Consider the following 20,646-nt stretch of genomic DNA (forward strand, 5'->3'; position numbering starts at 1 on the left):
CTGTTTCAAAGGTTAGCGGAGACCACAGAGAAAGCTCGAAGTGAGGGACAAATAAAATAAATTGATTTCAAGATCTTAAAGGTACAATATGTAAGAATTTTGTATCAAAATATCCAAGAACCACTTGCATATTGTTAAAAATTCCTTTCAATTATGTACTTTCATTATCCTAAATGTTTCCAAGAATTTGTCATTTCAGAGAAATTTACAATTTTAAATAGTGCCTGTCACTTGTCAATGACGTAATATCCGCGTTATCCCTAGTTTCCGTTTGTACTGCCATAATAACCACAGATGTGGACAACTGCATAATGTTTAGCTGCACGCTGTTGTTGTTTCGTTTAAACATTATGGATCATGGCAAGCAGACTTTGGGACAAAAGGAGAACTAAAATAAGGATCAATTTCTGCGTTTTCGAGATGCCGTTTGATTTAACAGAGCTTCACGACTTGATAGAGATGCCGCTCTAGCATGTGCTTTATTAGACAGGTGAGCAAATGTACATAAAACAAATCAATGTTATATAGCTCAACAACATGATGAAATGTTATTCTAATGTTGATCTAGCTTACTGCTAGTCTCATATAGCCAACAACTAACACATAGAATAACGTTATAACTTTCAACACACTCAAATGCTGTTTAGTATGATAGTGTAACGTTAGATCAAGTGAAACATCGCTGCGTTACCTCACAAGTTTAATTTGTCTAATAAACTGACCTGTGTGAGTTAGTAATTCAGCACTTGCGGGTAGTTCGGTAGAATGAAATGTCCTCATTCCTTCATATCCGCGGGACTTGCATTTGGTGCTGATATCTGTCTCTTATTAGCAATCGCGCCCTGCTTCCACTGTCATGTTAAAAAACATGAATGTTTTCACTCATCTATAAACATTATTAGATCAATTGGTATGTCAAGTTCCATGATTCCGCTTATCACTGCGTCATCAATCGCCTTTGTTATTGTAAGAGGTTAGCGACCCCTAGTGGCGAATATTGTACCTTTAATGACCTAGTCAGGTCGGTAGATCCTTTTCCTACTTAGCACCAAAACTTTGGAACAGTCTTCCTACCATTGTCCGGGAAGCAGACACACTCTGTCAGTTCAAATCTAGACTAAAAACACATATCTTCGGCCTAGCATACACATAACACATTATAGACTTATATAATTCAATGTTAGGCTGCATAGTTTAGGATAGCCGGGACCCGGGAACACTTCCCATAAATCCTGATGTACTTGGTACATCATAAGAAGGATGGCGTCTACGCTAATATTAGTCTCTTTGTCTATCCCGAGGTTTACCGCTGTCCACCGGAACCAGGCCGTATCCAGATCTGATGAAGGACCAGCGCCAGGACACGACGACGCCGCTGACCTGAAGTGTCAACCAGTCTCTCCTCCAATCCACTCCGACTTCAACCAACCGGAACTGGACAAATACTCTGATTCATTCTGAACTTCATACACTGTTCACTCATTGGCCAGAGGAGAACTGGCCCCCGACTGAGCCTGGGTTCTCCCAAGGTTTTTTTCTCCATTCTGTCGCCTGATGGAGTTTTGGTTCCTTGCCGCTGTTGCCTTACCTTCTGGCTTGCTTAGTTGTGGACATTTAATATTCAACAATATTATAGATCTGCCTTAAAGGTGGACGATGATGAAATTGTTTTTTGTATTATTTTCATGTTATCACTGTGAAGCTGCTTTGATACAATCTGTATTGTAAAAAGCGCTATATAAATAAAGGTGACTTGACTTGACTTGACTCAGAGCTGAGTATGGCTGAATGAGTCCTGAGCTATTTTGTCCAGTGCACATGTAGACAAAAAGAATAATCCTAAAGGCAACTCTAAATTTTATCGGAAACCAACGCAATGAGGCAGGACAGGAGCAATATTATCCCTTTTCTTAGTTCCTATTAACATTCTGGCTGCTGCATTTTTAACCAACTGTTGGTGTGACAGGATTGAGGTAGGCCAACTAAAAATATTGTTAAAATATTTTTCTAATGCACTTTTACAAAAGCTACTTAAATAACCTAATTTAATTTGGCAACTAACTATTAGCCTTGGCAACTACTTAAATAACATTAAGTATTAAAATTACTAATAAAACTGAAATAAAAATACATTTATTTAAAAATATATATAAAAAACACTAATAAAAAGAGACAAAAGTTCATAAAATTGCTAAAAATTCAAATAAAAACTGAAAACAAAAATAAAAGCTAACTAACTAAAGATTATTCTGAGAAAAAGTTGTTTTAGAATTTAGGATAAATAGCAAACCCTGCCAACACTATTTCATTGCTTAGTATGCTGTGGTCCTCTTCCTGCTGCTCATCTCTGCAACACAGTAGCCTTTCAGCCAGTTTATTTGAGCCTCAACAATCTCCTGCTGTGTTCTTTGACCAGGTGCAATCTAGTGCTCCACTGGTGTAATAATAGAGATGGTCTAACATATATCTAACATATACAGTATACACTATAGTATAGGGCAAGATATATATATATATATATTTTTTTTTTCTGCTTCAGAGTGGGCAAAGCCTATTAATTCTGCAGGAAGATAAGATAGTTTGTTATTAATTAATACAAAACTGAAAAAATGTTAAGGTTTATTTATATTATTTTATTTATTTGTACTATACCTGATCTGTTCTATATTATGACATAAATGCACATGTTTTAATGCATTTTTTTGTGTAACAGCGTTTTCATAATGGTTGAGACAGAAAATAATATAATTATGGTGAACAAGTAAAATGAAGAGTGACTGGTGTTGACTGTTGATAAAATGAAAACCTCATACAAATAGATATATTTAAGCATATTTGCAATGTGAGGACAAGTGGTGGGTAATAATGTAGTATTTTTTCCACAACTAATAGCAGAAACAGTGCAACTCATAGCCTACATCTCATACATTTAACTGTGTCATGTCGTAATGTAAAGAGACAACCATCTTTACAACGACAAATTCCGGACAGTAGGCTACCAAAGTAACATGGCCAATGCCACGACATTTCTGCTATGTTGTCAAGGCAAGGATTGATTGTTCCCAGGGTCACATAAAGAGGGCGCCTGAATTTGGGAGAATTCGGGAGAAAGGAGGCGGAAAACAATCTGCGGCGTCTCTCTCTCTCCACAGCTCGATGGCTTCGAAAGGTCGACGGCGATGACGTCAGGCCGTGCGACGACTGTGATTGGTCAGCGTAGGTGGAAGTGCTACAAACGGTGTCATTCACAAAGTAACAAGAATACATTTACAATAGTGATAAAGAATGCACTTAACTTTGAAATAGTATTGAGATCCTTTTCCCTGGCAATTTTTTTTCCCACACGGACCTTTTGAAGTTTACGTGAAACCTATCCGGGGGTCGTATTGTCCGTTTCTTCACTGATTTATCAGGACTCACGCTTGGGAGATTTTTTTTTAAAGGTAAGAGTAAAACTGTCGACGGCGGATGAGTGTGTAACGGATTTAATGTAGGCTACTTGTGTTTCATAATGTAACACGAGATGTGGCAACGCTATTGCTTATTTTTGTGGCCTAGATATATTTGTGTGTCGAAAAGAGAAAGTTGTCGCCTGGTAATCCTTTAAGTTGGAGTTTATACCAAGTTGTGAAGCAGATAACAAACACACACGATTCAACAGGTAGCCTAATTTGTTATTGTCACTGTGCAATACAGACAGTTAGGCACCTATTTATTTACGGATTAATAAATAAAACTCATTAATTAAAGTTAAAGTTGAATGAATGCCTAGTAGCCTTTGGTATGCGATGGAAATTCCTCTATTTGAATCATTGATAGTAGGCCATATTTATTATGGTATGGTTGTTTTAAGAAGACATACACTAACATACACCAGAAAATAATTTTAAGTCTTTATCAATTTCTATGAAACTGCCGTAGATCAAACTACAAGTAGACTAAGATGATAGAATTTTATTTCTATACAGTCAGAGCAAGGTTTTCAAACTGGGGTTTGGAGTCCCTCAGGGGGCCGCGAGAGAGTGCTAGGGGGTCTGTGCAAAAGTTTGGATAAAAACAATTTAAACATCAAACATTTAGAGCTTTTGGTTTAAAATGTATTAAAAATGTTGATTTAAGTAACTTAATAAAAAAAAGTAATTAAAAAATAATAAATTTAATAGTTCAGTACCATAGTGAGTAGAAAACAAATTAAGTGACAGAAACTAAATATTTTACACGTTTCTAATATATGCATTTTATAAATTGGGTCTTTATATATGAAAACATAGCTGTCTTTTAAATTTTAGGATTGGGGACCCTCGAATGAGAATGAGAATATTTTTGGGTCAGTGCCATTTAAAAAACGTTAAACTCCTGCCATAGGGGATGTGCTGCTCATTAAATCCAGGCTAAGAAACTTGTAGTCCAGTATGTTTAAACCCCTAGTTTTGCCACTCTGAAGGGGTTTGCATGCATGACTACACTGTTAATGACCCAGAATTTGAGCCCTTCATTTCTCTCTTTCATCAAACACTTATCAAGGACCGTCCTATGAGTCATTGAGAAATGAAACAGTCTGATGTTACCTGCTCAGTAGACACAATGTTGTCTTCATAGGGAGGAGAGTGCCTTGAATCTAGTCTGATCTCATTTGAAAGCGGACTCATGGCCCGGAGGATGTCACTGAACTCCCATACATACAACTAAATCAGATTCAGGTTTCTGTTTAATAGAATACTTTGCTCAAAAACAAAAAAATGACTCCCCACCATTTTGTTTGTGGCTATCAAGGTCCAAAATGGGCAAAGAAGAAAAACTATAAAAGCAGATCATATGACTCAAGTGCTATATTCCAATTCTTCTAGAGCCATATGATGTGTTTGTGATGAATACATTTTTCACTGTAGCTTTCCAGTCAGCATCATGTGATTGACGTCCAACTTGAAATCATCAAACGCCAGTGGTTCTCATGTTTCTGGTTGATTTTCATTTCTTGCCGACTTGTCTTTAATAATGGATCAGCACACAAAGTAAATAATGACATATTTTTCATTTTTGGGGAAACAATCTTTTGTGAATAAAAAAAACAATAGGCTACAGTCACACAATCCCTTTACTTCCCTTTGAGATAGTGGTGGCTGTTAGCGTCGCAGTGATTTACCACAGTTCTGTTTCTGTATGAATCTGCCCTCTATGTTTATGCTCTGTCTGTTAGTCAGAGGATGTTACTGGAAACCGAGCTCTGCCAGAACCTCTGCTTCCACTTAAACGTTTTGTGTGACATGTTGTACCTTTGGTATCATTACACATGAATCATCAGTATCGGGTTGATTCTGGCAATACAATTACATTGCATGTGCATTTTTTTTTTTTTTAATTCAAAAGCAAGAACTATGGTTTACTAGTTCCTTAGACCCACCAGCTCTCAAACATTTGGCTGCAATATGGCTTATAAGACTTTCAAAACCTGCAAACACTGGTGTTTTCCCATCACAAGGAAACGTAAATTTATGCCCTGCTCACTCTGAAACCTGCAGTTTTAGCTTAGTTTCTCTTTCTTTTGTTCAGTTGGTTATGATATTCACTGTTACCACTGTTTCAGGCTGTAAGACTAATCAAATAAAAAAGTTGTCTGCAAGGCATTGTAACTTTTATCCAATGTTCGTAATTGTTGCAATAGGCTAGTCCTTTCTCAATTTGATTGAGACACTTGAGTGTTGCAGCATTCTGGTTTCCCCAGAAGCCACACTGAGATAAGTTGTGTGTATCGGTCATCACCACCACTCTCACCTTCCAGCTATAGATGTAGAATGGAATGGAATAAGGAAAGATCTGAATATCATGTCCAAAAAGTCTTTCCAAAGATGTTCTTGAGATAGATGTGGACATAGTTTGTAGTCTTCTTTAACGGCATGTGGCAGTGTTTTTGTTAACTAAATCATTTTTGTTAATAAAAAACACAATAAAATATAAATATTAGGTGAAAAAAAGTTTGAAAATAAATTAAAGCTAAATAGAAATTGAAAAATAAAAATGACAAAAGCACAAAACAAAATGACTACAATTAGGCTGAAAATACTATAATAGTAGGATATATAAATTATACTAAAATTCCACTGGCACATGATCTCTATAGACTGGCTATATAATGCTATGATCAGTTTAATTTGGTGCACTTAGAATGGGTTCGAGTCGTGGTCTTTGTCAACTTGTGTCATACCCCGATTTCTCACTCCTGCTATTTCACAGAGAAACCTGTTTGCCAAGATCAGGCTCATGCAGTTACTACTTTCATCCTCTGACACCATTAGCAACAAATGTAAAGCACATGACTTCCGAACTGCACACTAAATCAAAAGACTTTACTTTGGAAGATTAAAGTTATACAATAGCATTACACGATCATGTGTCATTTTAGTCAATAGTTTCCTAGTTCTCATGCCAAACGTGAAACCGTTATTAATTCACGATTCATATTTTTTTGTTATTATTAAGTAATTAGTCATTTATTATGAACATGCATTTTTTTCCTAATATTGGAACAGTTGTACTGTTAAATCGAAAGGTTTCAGATGATGTGTCTGCTATAGCCAAGCTAAAACTCTACTAGGATGCCATCTGCTGGTAATGTATATGTATTCTGGCACGGATTTATATATTCAAATGTTGGCCTGTAGCCACAAAGATATTTGTTTTGGCAGCCAAGGCCCTGCACTACCATTTGTCTCCAAAAGGTGGCGTTAGCAGATCACATCTGAGTCTGCACTCTTGATTTTGTGGATGAAATCCATTGAGGCCATAGTTTAAAATAAATACTGCCTTTTGACACAGTTCTCCATTGTAGAGTTTGGTAGGGGTCAGACCCTTGGCAAGACATAGCATATAAACACCCATTAACACTGACAGATGGTCAGAAAGATACGTCCCCTTTTAACTTGACCAAGAGCAGTTGGTCAAAGTTTACTTTTCCTTGCTGTCTGACACCAACATTAAGAGTGATTAATACTGAGTATGTAACTCTGAGGTTTCATATTTGTTCATTACCTACAACTGTTAGAAACTAGTCCAAATTCACTCTTAATGGTTTTTTTCTTCCACTAATCAATACAAAAGCACAGGATTTTTTTTTTTTTTTTTTACCATAAATGGAGACCTTATAACAGATGTGTCAGAGATATCAACACAAGGTTCTGTTACTCTATAATCTGGTCTTATCCTTTTTGAGGTGCTGCTTTATTTGGTAGTGACAGTTTATCTTTATATAGTAGCATAAATATGTTGTCACTGCGTTTATGAATGAACAGTTTTAAATGCATGATAGATTTCCCAATTGTATGTGGGAGTACTAAAAAGGTGCTAGGCACGTCTTTTCCGGATGGTAGTCATAAAGAGCTTAATGATTCTGGTTAAATCCTCTTTAAATGTATGCATTTACCAAATGCCCGTTCTGGGAATCTTGTTTCCTCTGGGAATTAAACCTGTGGCTACCTATTCTTATTTGGGCATAGTTTTCACTTCTGCACAGGAATCTGCCAAAATGATCTTCCTGTTGGGAAGGTGACGAGAGCATTTTTTCCTCCCGAGAGAAGAGATGGGCAAGACTCAAGAAAGTGGCTCCCATGAGGCAACTGATGAATGGAAGCCATTGATCCAGCAAGGTGTTTCATGTAAACCGAGAAAGTGGCCATTGCTGTGAGCAGCCTCAGGTGGTTGTGATGAGGAAACAAAGCTCTGTGAGAGTCCAAGGGGAAGTTCACTGTCAGGGGGGAACAAAGCAGGGATTATGAGAAGTTTGGGAAGCTTCCTCAAAGACGTGAGGTTGGCCAGTTGGGGGGACTTGTGAAGGGAGTTTTGTGAGAGGTTCTGTGTGGGAGAAGCTCACACTCGGGGTGGCCGTAGGGCCCCAAAGTGTTTTGTCCCACTGTTCTTCTTTGAGGAGAATGGAGTGTGCAGGTGGCATGCAGCTATACAAGTGCCCTCTATGTTCGGAAAACCATCTCACTTACTCTTCCTGCTTTGTGAGCCCCAACTGGACTTGATGTTAGAACTGAAGCTAGTCTTCATTTTAGATTCAAAGGCGTTTGATAACCAGGAACAAGAGTGACAAGGAAAACAAACCCATTATTGACTAGACTGTCTGTTTTTTTTCTTCCTGGGAATGCCCTGGCATGTTTAACAGATATGTCTTAAAATGTTCACTTCTAATGGTCTCAAAGTGTCCCCCTGTCCTCTGTGATTAGGCTCACATTGGTGTAAAATTCTCTCCCTGCATATTAAATATCAAATATGTCCTGTTTGACCAAGTGCAATGGAAAGACATGTCTTTCTATTGAAATGCACTCACAGGCTGCATGCAAAAACGTACATACTACGTAAGCAGTGTCTGATTCATGAATTGACGACTCTTACAAGCCTTTTTTTTTCAGTAAATAAAAAAACAACAACAGCACAACCAGTATAGTCTGATTCCAGAGCAAATTACTCTGACGAGTCCTTATGATGAATCCTTCTGGACTGAATCCATCAGAGCAATTACTGAATCAACATCTGACTGACTTACTGAGCTGAATGTTTTTATTTTCAGTGTTTATATCAAAATGAAATGAGATTTGTGCCAGTATCATTACTGACTGAACTTGTTAAAGATACACATTCACATATCTTTTTTTGGAATAAATGTAGGGAAATCCTGTTGGGAAACACTGGGACACAGCAAAGACGTTTTGCATGTTTTATATGCTGTCAGGACTCTCTCTAGCCTAGTGTGAGGGAATCTTTCAAATTGTGTGAGTTTTGGGGAACTCCTTTAACATTGTAGGTAATGTTTGTCCTTAATCCCTATCAAATTGCAAAATAACTTTTATTGATAATTTGGCATAACGGATATAAACTTAATTTCTCTGTGGGTTTTCCCAAGAAGTGAAGAGAAGTTTTCTTGTCATGCCCCTTGCTGGAAATCTTTGGTACTACATTCCACACCATTGATTTTCACTTTAGAATCACTTTCTTTTCCCCTTCTCTGAAGTCTCTTTCCATGTATTTTCTTCTCCCCCAGTCGCATGCTCCATGTGCATTTGTCCTTGACTAACTCTGCTTACCCGGAACCAAAGTAGGCTGTGTTTCGGCCACATTCTTTTTCCCTTAGTCATATAAGGCATAACATGATTGTGACCTCTTGAGTCATCCCTGAATCCAGATCAGAAGGTTACATGTGCAAATAATATCGGGGTCAAATTATTTGATAAATTGTAGAGAAACGAGGCCCAGATCCCTGACATGACCTTTTCCAAGTACTCGGTTTTGCCGGCCAGGTCAGGTGCACCTTTGTGTCATAATGTTCTGCGCTTCTGCCTGGTCTAAAATATTCAACCGCCTCACAATTCTGATTCTGGGAGACATGAGAGACTCCTCTTCAGTCAGTCACAAATATCTTGTACACATCTTGGTTTAGAATATGTTAATGTGAAATAGTAAAAAGTGTGCAATTTTGAAAATGTATTTCCATCAGCCAGCGTGTTCCTTCAGCAACATCACTTCTTTACTATACAGTGCTGTGCTTGTGGTTAATGAGGCGAACATCACTATTTTAGTATTGCTCATACTTGGTCACATTTATCAGTGTTCAGCAAATTGTAATTGGGCAAAATTCAGTCATTTTAATTGATTTTTTCATCTCTTACTCCAAGACGGAAATGGGCTTCCAGAACGAACCCCTAACCCTTAGTAATACAACTTATATATATCAAAACATGTTGTTGAGTAGAGATGTGGACATGAAAGGTTTTTTTTTTTTTTTTGGACTTCCCATAAATCCCATAAATTTGCATTGAAGGAGGGGCCAGAGTTTGGTAATTTAGGGTTCAGAATATGATAGAGACTTGGGGGTACACCTATTCGACTTGGGCCTGTAAACATCCATCCAGAGAATACCCTTGCAACACCTCAGTATTGTAGCAGTGGCACCACTCCGATTTTCAGAAAATGTAAACATTTAGTTTTAGTAAACAATTGTATTTATGAGATCCTGTCACGCACTTTTCCCCCCATATTAATGTGGCTCCATGCCCAAACCTGACAATCTCCGTAGGCTTTATTCCATTAGTGAAAACCTTTGATGCTGTGAAGCCATGTGATGTGAGCAATATACCATATGGGTGTCATCATGTGCTGATGAGTTCATGGAAATGATCTTTGATCCCATGATGACACAACTGTTCATGTGACATGCAGAAATTCTGGAGGCGTTCATGTGTGGAATTCTTTTCTTTTGTGTAAAGGGAGGCTGGCTCGACAGGGTTACAGTTTAACCATAGCATGCGTTGTCTTTTATCAGAATACTATTGTCCTTTCTAAGTATTATCACTTTGCCGTACAAAAGTGAATGTTAGTGTGCTCATTGCTATAGGTTCATGTGTATTTAAGAAAAGAATGGTTTATGCAAATATATGCAAAACATACCTTGCACGTCAGACTCTTTTGGTCCCAATTCATTTCTCATTTCAAGTCTTCGCTTGTTTCGTGCGTTCTGAAGCTGCTTTATCTGTACACTGCATTGATGTTCCTCTTCATTCCCCATGTTCTCTCCATGGTCTTTATGGAAATATTTGACATTTCACACACAACCCTCTCCTGTAAGCTACACCGTTCAGGCGTCTGTAGAGTCACAAGAGAGCACTGTTGTGACTGGGGCGTTACTCATTAATTGTGCTTCGTGGGATTGGGACAAACTCTTAACCTCAAGTATAAAATTTTGGCTAGTAACCTGCAAAATATTAAATACAAATTAAAATGATTTACCTTTCTAAGCCTATGACTATAAAATGTGCAAAAATCCCATATGCTTACATTGAAGGAGAGACGAGAGCAGGATATTAAAATAATATCTAATTCAACAGTAATGGAAACCTTTTAGTAATTAAAAAATTGCATTTTTTTAAAATCTTCTTTAGTGGAAGTTGAGAATTTTGTGTGCGTTCATTTGCGGTTTAGTCCGATATTGTCATTTGAGATGGCTTTTTAATGTGGTTATTAAACGAGCCCTTTTAATGAGTCATTCAAGGTTATTAATTGTGAGGTTTGTATCATAATCGTTCAGTCAACAAAACAAGTGACGTACACTGCCCGGCCAAAAAAAAAAAAAAGTCACTGTTTGAATTTAAATAGGCAAATGCTTTAGAGCCTATGATATGAGTGGATCATTATTGCAGTGATTATTATGCTTCTAGCATGTTTGTCTGGCAACATTTCTTCTAACCGTAGTTCGAGTGTGTAGCTTTTCATTTCTTAAACAACCATGTAGGAAGACACATCATGGCCATCTTCCAGGATGACAATGTCAAGATTCATCGGGCCTAAATTGTGCAATAATGGTTGGGAGGGAGCGTGAAGAATCATTTTCACACATGAATCGGCACCTCTGAGTCCAGACCTTAAATTCATTGAAAGTCCCTGGGATGTGCTGGAGTAAATTTTACAGAGTGCATATCTTGATGGAATTACCATCACAACATTTACTTCCATCAAGTGGTGCATACATTTTTTTGATGCTGTTGAACAAGCATCTGTAATTCGTTCGCTCAATTCATTTGGCTCCTATATGTTTCATTTTAGGAGCCATTGACTCTCTACTCATTTTTTTTTCTAGACTGGACTGGAGTCTTATAGGGACCAGAATATCATAAAGACATGGGGGTGAGTGCAGGCAAGCAACTACTTTTGCTAAAACACCCTGGAAACCACCAAGAAACACCCTTGCAACTGCATAACAACTAAAAACCACCTTATAAAGCAACACTCTGAACTACCGGTATACCTAAAATATAAGTCTAGTTGCAACTTGTATCAATACATGAATTCATTTGAACCAATTGTCATTTAGATATTTTCATTACAGGAAATTCTGTCATAATTTGCTTACCTTCATGTCGTTTCAAACCTGTATCACTTTTATTCTTCTGCTGAACTCAAAAGAAAATATTATAAAGAACATTGGGGTGTAAATAAAATTGCACATGCACACAATTTTTTTTGTGTTTTCCACAGAGGAAAGTCACAGGTTTGGATCAATCTAATGGTTCGTAAATGAATTTCTTTGGGTGAGCGACCCCTTTAAGATTATCTTATTAAAGATCACTTGTTTTCCATAATCTCACAGCAAGTTTTTCTTTCTCTCGTTCTACATTTCTGCTTGTTTTCTTGTCTCAATTTTCCTATAGTGGAGCCCCTCTGCACAAAGCCTCCCTGTAAAAACCCAAACCAGCCACTGCTGTGTGACATTACAGTGTTTTCCCTGTTATTGAGCCATCCAGCATATTAACTGGGAGGAGCCGAGCGCAGACCTCTGGCCTCGGATAGCGATATATAATCTGATGTACTCGCACACAGTGGAGCTGCCAGTGACCGGGGCTTCATAAAGACCGCTTTGTTTTAGGGCTGTAGTCTACACGCACAGCTCTGTTGGGGTGAGTTTGTTGTTCGAAGTTGAATAGTTGTGCATTTCTCAGCTGCTGAGATGAATGGGGGCATTTAGAGGGGGGTGGCAGGCAGAGAACACAATGGACGGGAGTTTTATTGCACCTCTGTTGCACCAGCATATCTGGCATCATGCCCATAGATTTTCTCTCTCTCTCTCTCTCTCTCTCTCTCTCTCTCTCTCTCTCTCTCTCTCTCTCTCTCTCTCTCTCACTCACTCACTCACTCACTCACTCACTCACTCACTCACTCACTCACTCACTCACTCACTCACTCACTCACTCACTCACTCACTCACTCACTCACTCACTCACTCACTCACTCACTCACTCACTCACTCACTCACTCACTCACTCACTCACTCACTCACTCACTCACTCACTCACTCACTCACTCACTCACACACACACACACACACACACACACACACACACACACACACACACACACACATGTAATTCCCTCTTAAACCACAAAGAAAGAACAAAAATACGATTCTTTCGCTTTCCAACTTTTCCCTCCCCAGAATTTTCCTGGGCTGCTTGTCTTTGGGAACTACCTCTGCACCAGTTCATCCCCTCACGACAAAGCTATTTGTTTTCCAGTGGGTGAAACCTTTACACACAGCTCCTGGTTATCAGGCCCACACACATGCTGACGTAGATGAGACATTATCTCCAAGAGCTGGTGTTTGTGTAGGCCCCAGGTGTTGACTGATAATGGCCCATTATGTAGCCCTGGCCCTGTGTTGTTCAGTGTGGATTGGCTCTTTTTTGAGGATTTACTCACATATTCCCATCTGCTGGGAGTCACTGCACAGTGGCTATTTTTGACTTGGTCATTAATTCTGCATGATGCTTGGGCAAGTGCATGACGCTGCTGGTTGCAAATCAGATTATAGTTGTTAAATACTAAAGCAAACTGGCCACATTGATTGTGCTACAATGCTTTTAATGGTTTAGGGATCTTTTTGTCTATAAAACTCCCAATTAGTTAGCAGAGATCCTTTATTGAATATGATGTTTGTTTTGTTTTTGCCAGTCACATTGGGTACATTTTTTGAAATTGAGATTTATAGATCATCTGAAAGCTGAATAAATAAACTTTTAATTGATGTATGGTTTGTTATGATAGGGCAATATTCGGCATTCTAAATTTTGACCCATACCCGTGCAAAATATGACTGGTTTTGGGATTCAGGGTAGTTCTTTAATACAATGAGTTCATGCTTATTTTTCTCTATTTTTAGATTATTTTGTTGTTGTCATCTAATGCTCAATTAAAGTTGATCTTTAAAAACACTTATTTTAAAAACATTATTAAAAAATAATACTTAGCCAATCCTATTATGAAATTATTAATAAATTAAATTATTATTATTAAAATCATTTATAATGTTACAAAATATTTATATTTGAAATGAATGCTGTTCTTTTGAACTTTATATTTGTCAAATAATGGCCAAAAAGTATACACACACACACACACACACACACACACACACACACACACACACACACACACACACACACACACACACACACACACACACACACACACACACACACACACACACACACACACACACACACACACACACACACACACACACAAATAAAATAAATCACATTTTAAAATAATAGGTATATTAACCTGCAATAATATTTCTGTTTACTATATTTTTGATCAAGTAAATTCAGCATCAAAAACATTAAAACGTCTTACCGACCCAAACATTTAGGCAGTAGTGTATTTAAACCAAAACATACAGATTTTTGATAAGCTATTTATCAGTTATTGGGCATAGTATGAAAATAATCGAGCTTATTGTTATTGGTCAGAATTTTACTCAGTATATCCATATCTTAAATGAAGAGATGATTACAATTAGGTATAACATCAATGTTTAGGCAAAGTTATTTCTACAAATTCTGAATTCTGCTGCACTGAATGTTTATCAGATATGTGCACACTTTTATTCTGAGTAATTTCTGTCTCTAGTGTACTTTTGATAGATATTGTTTTATGAAAAATTGTCTAGGCTAATGCTTTCTGTAGAATCGCTGTTTTGGCTTCTTTTTGTCAGCTCTCGAAACCACTTCACATTTGACTGTGCATGCAGATCTCTGTTTCTATAGAACTGGACCCTGGGGGTTAACAGACTGCTTTCTGTAGAAGTGACCTCTGCCCTACCTAAGAACATTTGCATGAAGTTGTTGGAAGACCCTGGAGAAAGAGAGATGCTTGTAAGATATTAGGCTGGTTATCTTTACATCTCTCAGCCTGTCAATCATTCATCGTGAAATGACCATTTCATAGTGTAAAACCCCGATGCAACAGATGTTCTCCAGATGCAGATTTGTTACGTAAACTCGTTACTCACTCTGCTCAGCGGGTCTTTCTTCTTCTTCAAAGGAAACATAGCATGTGAACTTGGAAATAGTGACAGTTCATATCTTTCGTATTGTGATGTACGTCTGAGAGAAAAGGAATATCGAAAAATTTTAAAATGAGGTTTGCATTTGTTGTCGATTGGACGGAGGCAGATCTGAATGCGAGCTTAGAGTCAATTGTAAGAAAGGGGCGGGGTTTATGCGTACGAAATGATTGGAGAAGTCTGGCATACATCACCAGAGAGAAGTCTGACATTTCACAGGAAAATCAAATTATGACATTTTGTTAATTTTGTTTTAAATCGGTATCATTACGATTTTTTGAAAATCTCAATTTTAATTGCATGCCAGCTTCAAAACATCTAAGGGCCTCTTGTTCGAGAAGCCTTAAACGTGTGCAAATAATTCAGCTAAAAGCCTTTCAAACTTTGTTTAGTAGATCATTTTAGCCCTGCTTTTTTTCTTTTCTTCTCGAAATGTAAAATTAACTTCATTCAATGCATTCAGAGAAATAACTGATATTGATGACTTGGTTGTAATATTTGTATATTACATTGCAGTTGGACTTTTTCTTGAATCTGTTTGCACACTAAATAATATTTTTGTGTTTCATTCAATGTTTATTTTTATTTTTTGCATATTGAATTAGCATGTTTAATGCATAAAACCTGAGCTTGCCTAAAATTATTTTGCTGCCTTCAGGTAATGCAAGTCTAAATGTGCTGAATAGTCACAATAGTACACGCTGAGTGAGAATGAGTTGCATTTCTACAGAGACCAGGGCGTGCTGGTGTCACCGTGAGATCATGTGACTAAGCGAGCAGTTAGCAGGAACAGCTGATAACATCTGCTGAATAAACTGTGTAGCGGCAGCTGTTGATGACCTCAGGACGAATAGGTCACCACTCAGACAGGGACGTGTTTTGTGCTCTCTCCAAAAGTGTACCACCCATACACGCATCCATACACCCCCCGTTAATGCAAAACATAAACTCATCAGCACATTTTCTGTGACTCACACACTTATCTGTGCTGCAGATTGTGTCTTGCAGTGTATACTTTGTATCTTCAGTTACTATATTTAGCCTAAATGTTCCAGTATTTTATTTAGACACCATAATAAATGATTTCGGAATCTTCCTCTCTGACCTCATGGGTACTATCAATGGGAAATTACCTTGTAGACAATGCCATATAGACGATAATTGAAAAAACTATGATCTCTCGTGGTAGTTGAATCAGTTTCTTTGGCATAACTTAAGTTGAGTAGCTTAAACTGTTCAGTTGTAGTGGAGACACGGTCTCCTGCAGTTTGTATGTCGAGCGGGGTCTGGATTTGTGATTATGTAAGCTTTCCCGATAGAGAGCACTGTAACACTGTTCCGGTTTTGTAAATGTGTGACGACATGCAATTGCCAAACTTCCTCAAGCCAGGTAAAGTAGGACATGTCCCATCTGAAAAAAAAAAGTTTTGTTTTTGTGGACTAGTAACCGAAAACTCCATCATCTGCAATATTTCCTCTTCCTTTACCCAGAAGTCAGTGAAAATAAACCTTTTGTATTCTGTGCATTTATGAGTGACAATAGATGCTGTTGACTGCCTCATTGTGCTTCACACAAGTATTCCAGTCTTTAGGGAATGCAGGAAACTGGAAACCGAATTTATGTAAGACATTACAGGAACTTTTGAATGATTTATGTAATCATGCTGGTTAAATTCACATGACCGATTAAAGATGCATTTATTTCTTCTTGCATTTAAAATGGACTGAGAACAGAATGCAGAGATATATTTTTATAAACTGAAATAATCTTAGTGTTAAACATGAAAAATAAAAAAATAGATGAGGAAATCTTAACTTGTTGACCATCATGAGTCATGACCAACCCCTGCTTTGAATGAAGAAGCTATTCTTTCATTTGATCCTGTTTGTCCTGTTAAAAGATTCTAGTCTTTCTGGTTGTAGAGTTGTATGAGAGGCATCATGTATTTAAAAATGAAAGCAAGGAATGACAGAAATGCATATATAACAGAACTGACATCATAATGAATTAAATTGTGGCTGCTATTAGCCATTAAAAGCTCAGGGAATAATTAGTTTTCCACAGTACAAGCACTTGAATACCAGTATTACTTTGCTTCCTGAGAAGGCTTAGACATTTTCGTCAATTTGAGTGTCTGTCAGTAGCTATTGTGTATTGAGTAGTGTGGGGCAGTGCATGTGCCGAATACAGACTCCAATAGTGAACGTCCCTCAGATGTTTTTATATTAGGAAGACTGTTTTCGTTTGCATCCATTTTGGGCCTTTATATTATGAAATTGCTCTAGATTTCACTTGTTACTGTATGGGTGTTGATGTGGCAAGTTTGGAGGAAGGATTTGTTTATGCGATGTTGTCATGACTTTCTGCATCAGTTCTGTTCTCTGACACTGGCATATAACAAAATATACGTGTTTTATGACATCTATTTTGTAACCGCATGTTTTGTGTGGTTTTTTTGCAGTTATATGGTTTCAAAAATGTCCTCTAAAATGGCGGGCTCAAACAACCTGACACATGCTAGGAGGATGGTCCAGCAGCTGAAAGTCGAGGCCAGTATCGAGAGGATAAAGGTATGTTTTGTTGTGGGAAAAAAATATTTTGTGCAATGGAAAGTGTTAAGTTTGAAATGTTAAGTTCTTCATAGAACCATTAATGCCAATAAAGAACTTTTATTTTTAAGAGTGTGCTTTACTCTCCAAAACTGCAAATACATCTGCCTACTCTATTGAACACCATGCATTTAAAGATATTTTAATTAATATTATGCATTTAAAATAAAAATAAAAGGTTTGCTGCCAAATCGATTAATCACGAATAATCGCATATTACATAAAAGTTTGTTTACATAATATATATACATTTAGTAATATATATATATATATATATATACATATATATATATATACAGTATGTCTGTGTGTGTATATATACACATGCATACAGTATATGTACATATACACAGACATGCACACACACACACACACACACACACACACACACACACACACACACACACACACACACACACACACACACACACACACACACACACACACACACACACACAGACCTATATGATCTATAAATGTAATTATATATATATACACGTATGTATTATGTCAACACAAAGTTTTATGTTAAATGCGATTAATCGCGACTAATTGACTAATCGCGACTCTTTTTTGGAGTCAAATAGGGATGTACAATACATTACGGATTTATGTGCATGACTGTGTTGCTGTAATAGAATAGGAAATCATTTTTGAAAAAGGTTATGGTAATGATACCCTTCAAAACTTTGGGGTCGGTAAGATAAAAAAAAAAAAAGAAATGAATACTTTTATTCAGCATATACAGATTAAATATTGAACCTTGTGTTTGTCAGAATAAGAAGAAACTCTAAAATGTATCATGGTTTTCAGCAGGTCAACTATTTTCGATAGCGATAACCGTTAATTCTTTATATTTGAAAGCCGATAACCGATATATTGGCAGATAAATCTAAATCCAAATTTTTATATACTTTTTAAGATACTTATTACAAAAACAAAAGTCTCACCATTAAAATCAATATCCCAAGCACACAATTATAATGTTCTCATTCAAATTTTATGTAGCCTGTATGACAGACTATGCTGTGCTTGTTGCACTTAAGTATATTTTCCTTTTTTGAAGTGATTCCAATAATTTTTTCAAGCAATTTAAAAAAAGCATGGTTACAAGTGCGCATCTGAAGTGTTTCAGCTGAAGGAAATCCATTTTTTATTGCTTTAATATATTGGCCAAATTTTCTTATCGGGCCGATAACTATTACTTAAAAAATGAACATATATCGGCCAATAATGATATGGTGGCCGATATATCGTTTATCCCTAATTGATAATAATCAGAAATGTTGCTTGAGCATCAAATCCTCACATTAGAATGATTTCTGAAGGATCATGTGACACATGAAGACTGGAGTAATGATGCTGCAAATACAGCTTTGAACACAGGAATAAATTACATTACAACAGTTATTTTAAATAGTATTAATATTTTATATTATTACAGTTTGTACTGTATTTCAAATAAATGCAGCCTTGGTGAACATAAGTTCTTTCAGAAGCATAAAAAAACCTTGCGAGCCCAAACTTTTGAACGGAAGTATAAATGTATTATTTTTTATTATTAAATGAATATTTAAAAAAACATGCAAGAAGATTTTTTTCACATTCTTGCTTCTCATCCAGGTATCCAAGGCCTCTGCTGATCTCATGCGTTACTGTGGAGAAAACGCCAAATACGACCCCCTGCTCATGGGCATCCCTGCCTCAGAAAACCCCTTCAAGGACAGAAAGCCCTGCACTATATTGTAGTGTACGCTCGTCTTATTTAATTCTACTCAACTTTGCCTTAAGTCCAGCTCTAGCTCCTTAGTATAACTTTGTGCCATGTCTTAACTATATTTAGCTCTTACAGTATTTATTACTGTAAATAAACTCCAATCAGTACTAATTAGTTGCCATTTTGGTCGTTTGGGCCAAACTGAAGTCATTCCAGGAAATAACACCGTTTTAAAACATCTAAACTGCTTGAATTATGTGATTAATTTCCTCTTCCACCGAATGGTGCCTTTAGTTACACTTTTTAAAGATACCGTCACATTATTATATAAAGAGCTTGCAGATACACTAACTGATGAAATCCCTCTTAATGTCTAATAAGTAGACGTGGGTTAAATATTCCTTTAGCTTCTATGAATAATGTCATAGCAAAGGGACCGACTGAAATAAGTGGAATTTAAAGATCCATTTTTCGTACTGGATAATGTGTCTGATGATGTGGCTTCTGCAATCACCAATGGTCAAGTGCATGCTGGGTAAATAAACAATATAGTAAGCGATATCTATGAGAAAAGAGAGCTGATTCCTTTACCCTGCACTCTCAAACATGTGCCTTCGATATTTCAAAGCAATCCTTATACTTATTGATGTATACGACTGAAAAGAGGAGACTTTTAATCTGTTGACCCTGAGTAACTTTTCTATTCTGATGTTGCTTTAGATTTAAAGTGCCTTTTCCTTCTGTTTTTAAACGTTTCTTTCCTCTGTCAAGCCACCATTTTGAAACGAAGACCACTACTGTTTGATCCTGTCTATGAATTGAATGGATTTTTCCAAACAGCGCAGCCATGAAACGTTACTTTTACATTCACACCTTGAACCATGTATCGATGCGGCAATGTCTGTATTATATTAGAGACATCAGAAGTTATGCAGTATTTGAGACCAAATCCCTGTGACCTCAGTATTTCTGTGAAGAAAATAGTTTCTATTTGTTTTTGTTTCTTTTCTAATTCCTGTATTTTTGCAAGCCTTCATAACATGTGCTACACGTACTGTACCTTGAAAGAAAGATTTTATTAAAATTGTGAAATAGTAAAACAAAATGCATCGCATACATGTGTGTTCTTGCGGTCTTTTTAATGTTTAAACAGTTTTTACTATATTAGTGTATCAATTGAAAATGTGGTTATTTTTCATAGAACGAGGGACCGTTTAGACGACACCGTTTTCAACGGAAACGTTTTTATGGGTTTTGGCTGGTCATTTACACATTCATTCATTTTAAAGTGCAAGTTTTTGAAAACGATACCGTTATCGTCTTCGTGTGAACTTTAAAAAATGCGAATTTGTGAAAATGGTGACGTCATGTGCATGCGTATGTCACATGTTCAGGCGCAATGTTTCTTTACTAAGTGATATCGCCATCT

At 36.9% G+C, this 20,646-nt stretch overlaps 1 protein-coding gene across 2 annotated transcripts; it reads left to right on the top strand.

The window, feature by feature from the left end:
- The first annotated feature begins 3,199 nt into the window (after positions 1–3,199).
- gng12a (guanine nucleotide binding protein (G protein), gamma 12a) lies at positions 3,200–20,330 on the top strand. Of its 2 annotated transcripts, XM_079612721.1 has the most exons (5): positions 3,200–3,443; positions 11,627–12,077; positions 12,198–12,443; positions 17,353–17,461; positions 19,124–20,330. In XM_079612721.1, the coding sequence occupies exons 4-5, from the start codon at positions 17,357–17,359 to the stop codon at positions 19,247–19,249; spliced, it is 231 nt and encodes a 76-aa protein (XP_079468847.1). In that variant the 5' UTR covers positions 3,200–3,443; positions 11,627–12,077; positions 12,198–12,443; positions 17,353–17,356; the 3' UTR covers positions 19,250–20,330. The 2 variants fall into 2 exon arrangements, with proteins under 2 accessions (XP_079468847.1, XP_079468846.1); XM_079612720.1 differs by lacking the exons at positions 11,627–12,077; positions 12,198–12,443 and having other exon boundaries at positions 3,210–3,443.
- The last annotated feature ends 316 nt before the right edge of the window (positions 20,331–20,646 follow it).

Source organism: Phoxinus phoxinus, assembly GCF_949152265.1.
Source record: "Phoxinus phoxinus genome assembly, chromosome: 5".
In the NCBI taxonomy this organism is placed as follows: domain Eukaryota; kingdom Metazoa; phylum Chordata; class Actinopteri; order Cypriniformes; family Leuciscidae; genus Phoxinus; species Phoxinus phoxinus.

Bases quoted from the DNA above. Each gene is read 5' to 3' on its own strand.
- gng12a (XM_079612721.1), top strand. From the start codon at position 17,357: ATGGTTTCAAAAATGTCCTCTAAAATGGCGGGCTCAAACAACCTGACA. The intron at 17,462-19,123 runs GTATGTTTTGTT...CTTCTCATCCAG, and splicing joins CCAGTATCGAGAGGATAAAG to GTATCCAAGGCCTCTGCTGA.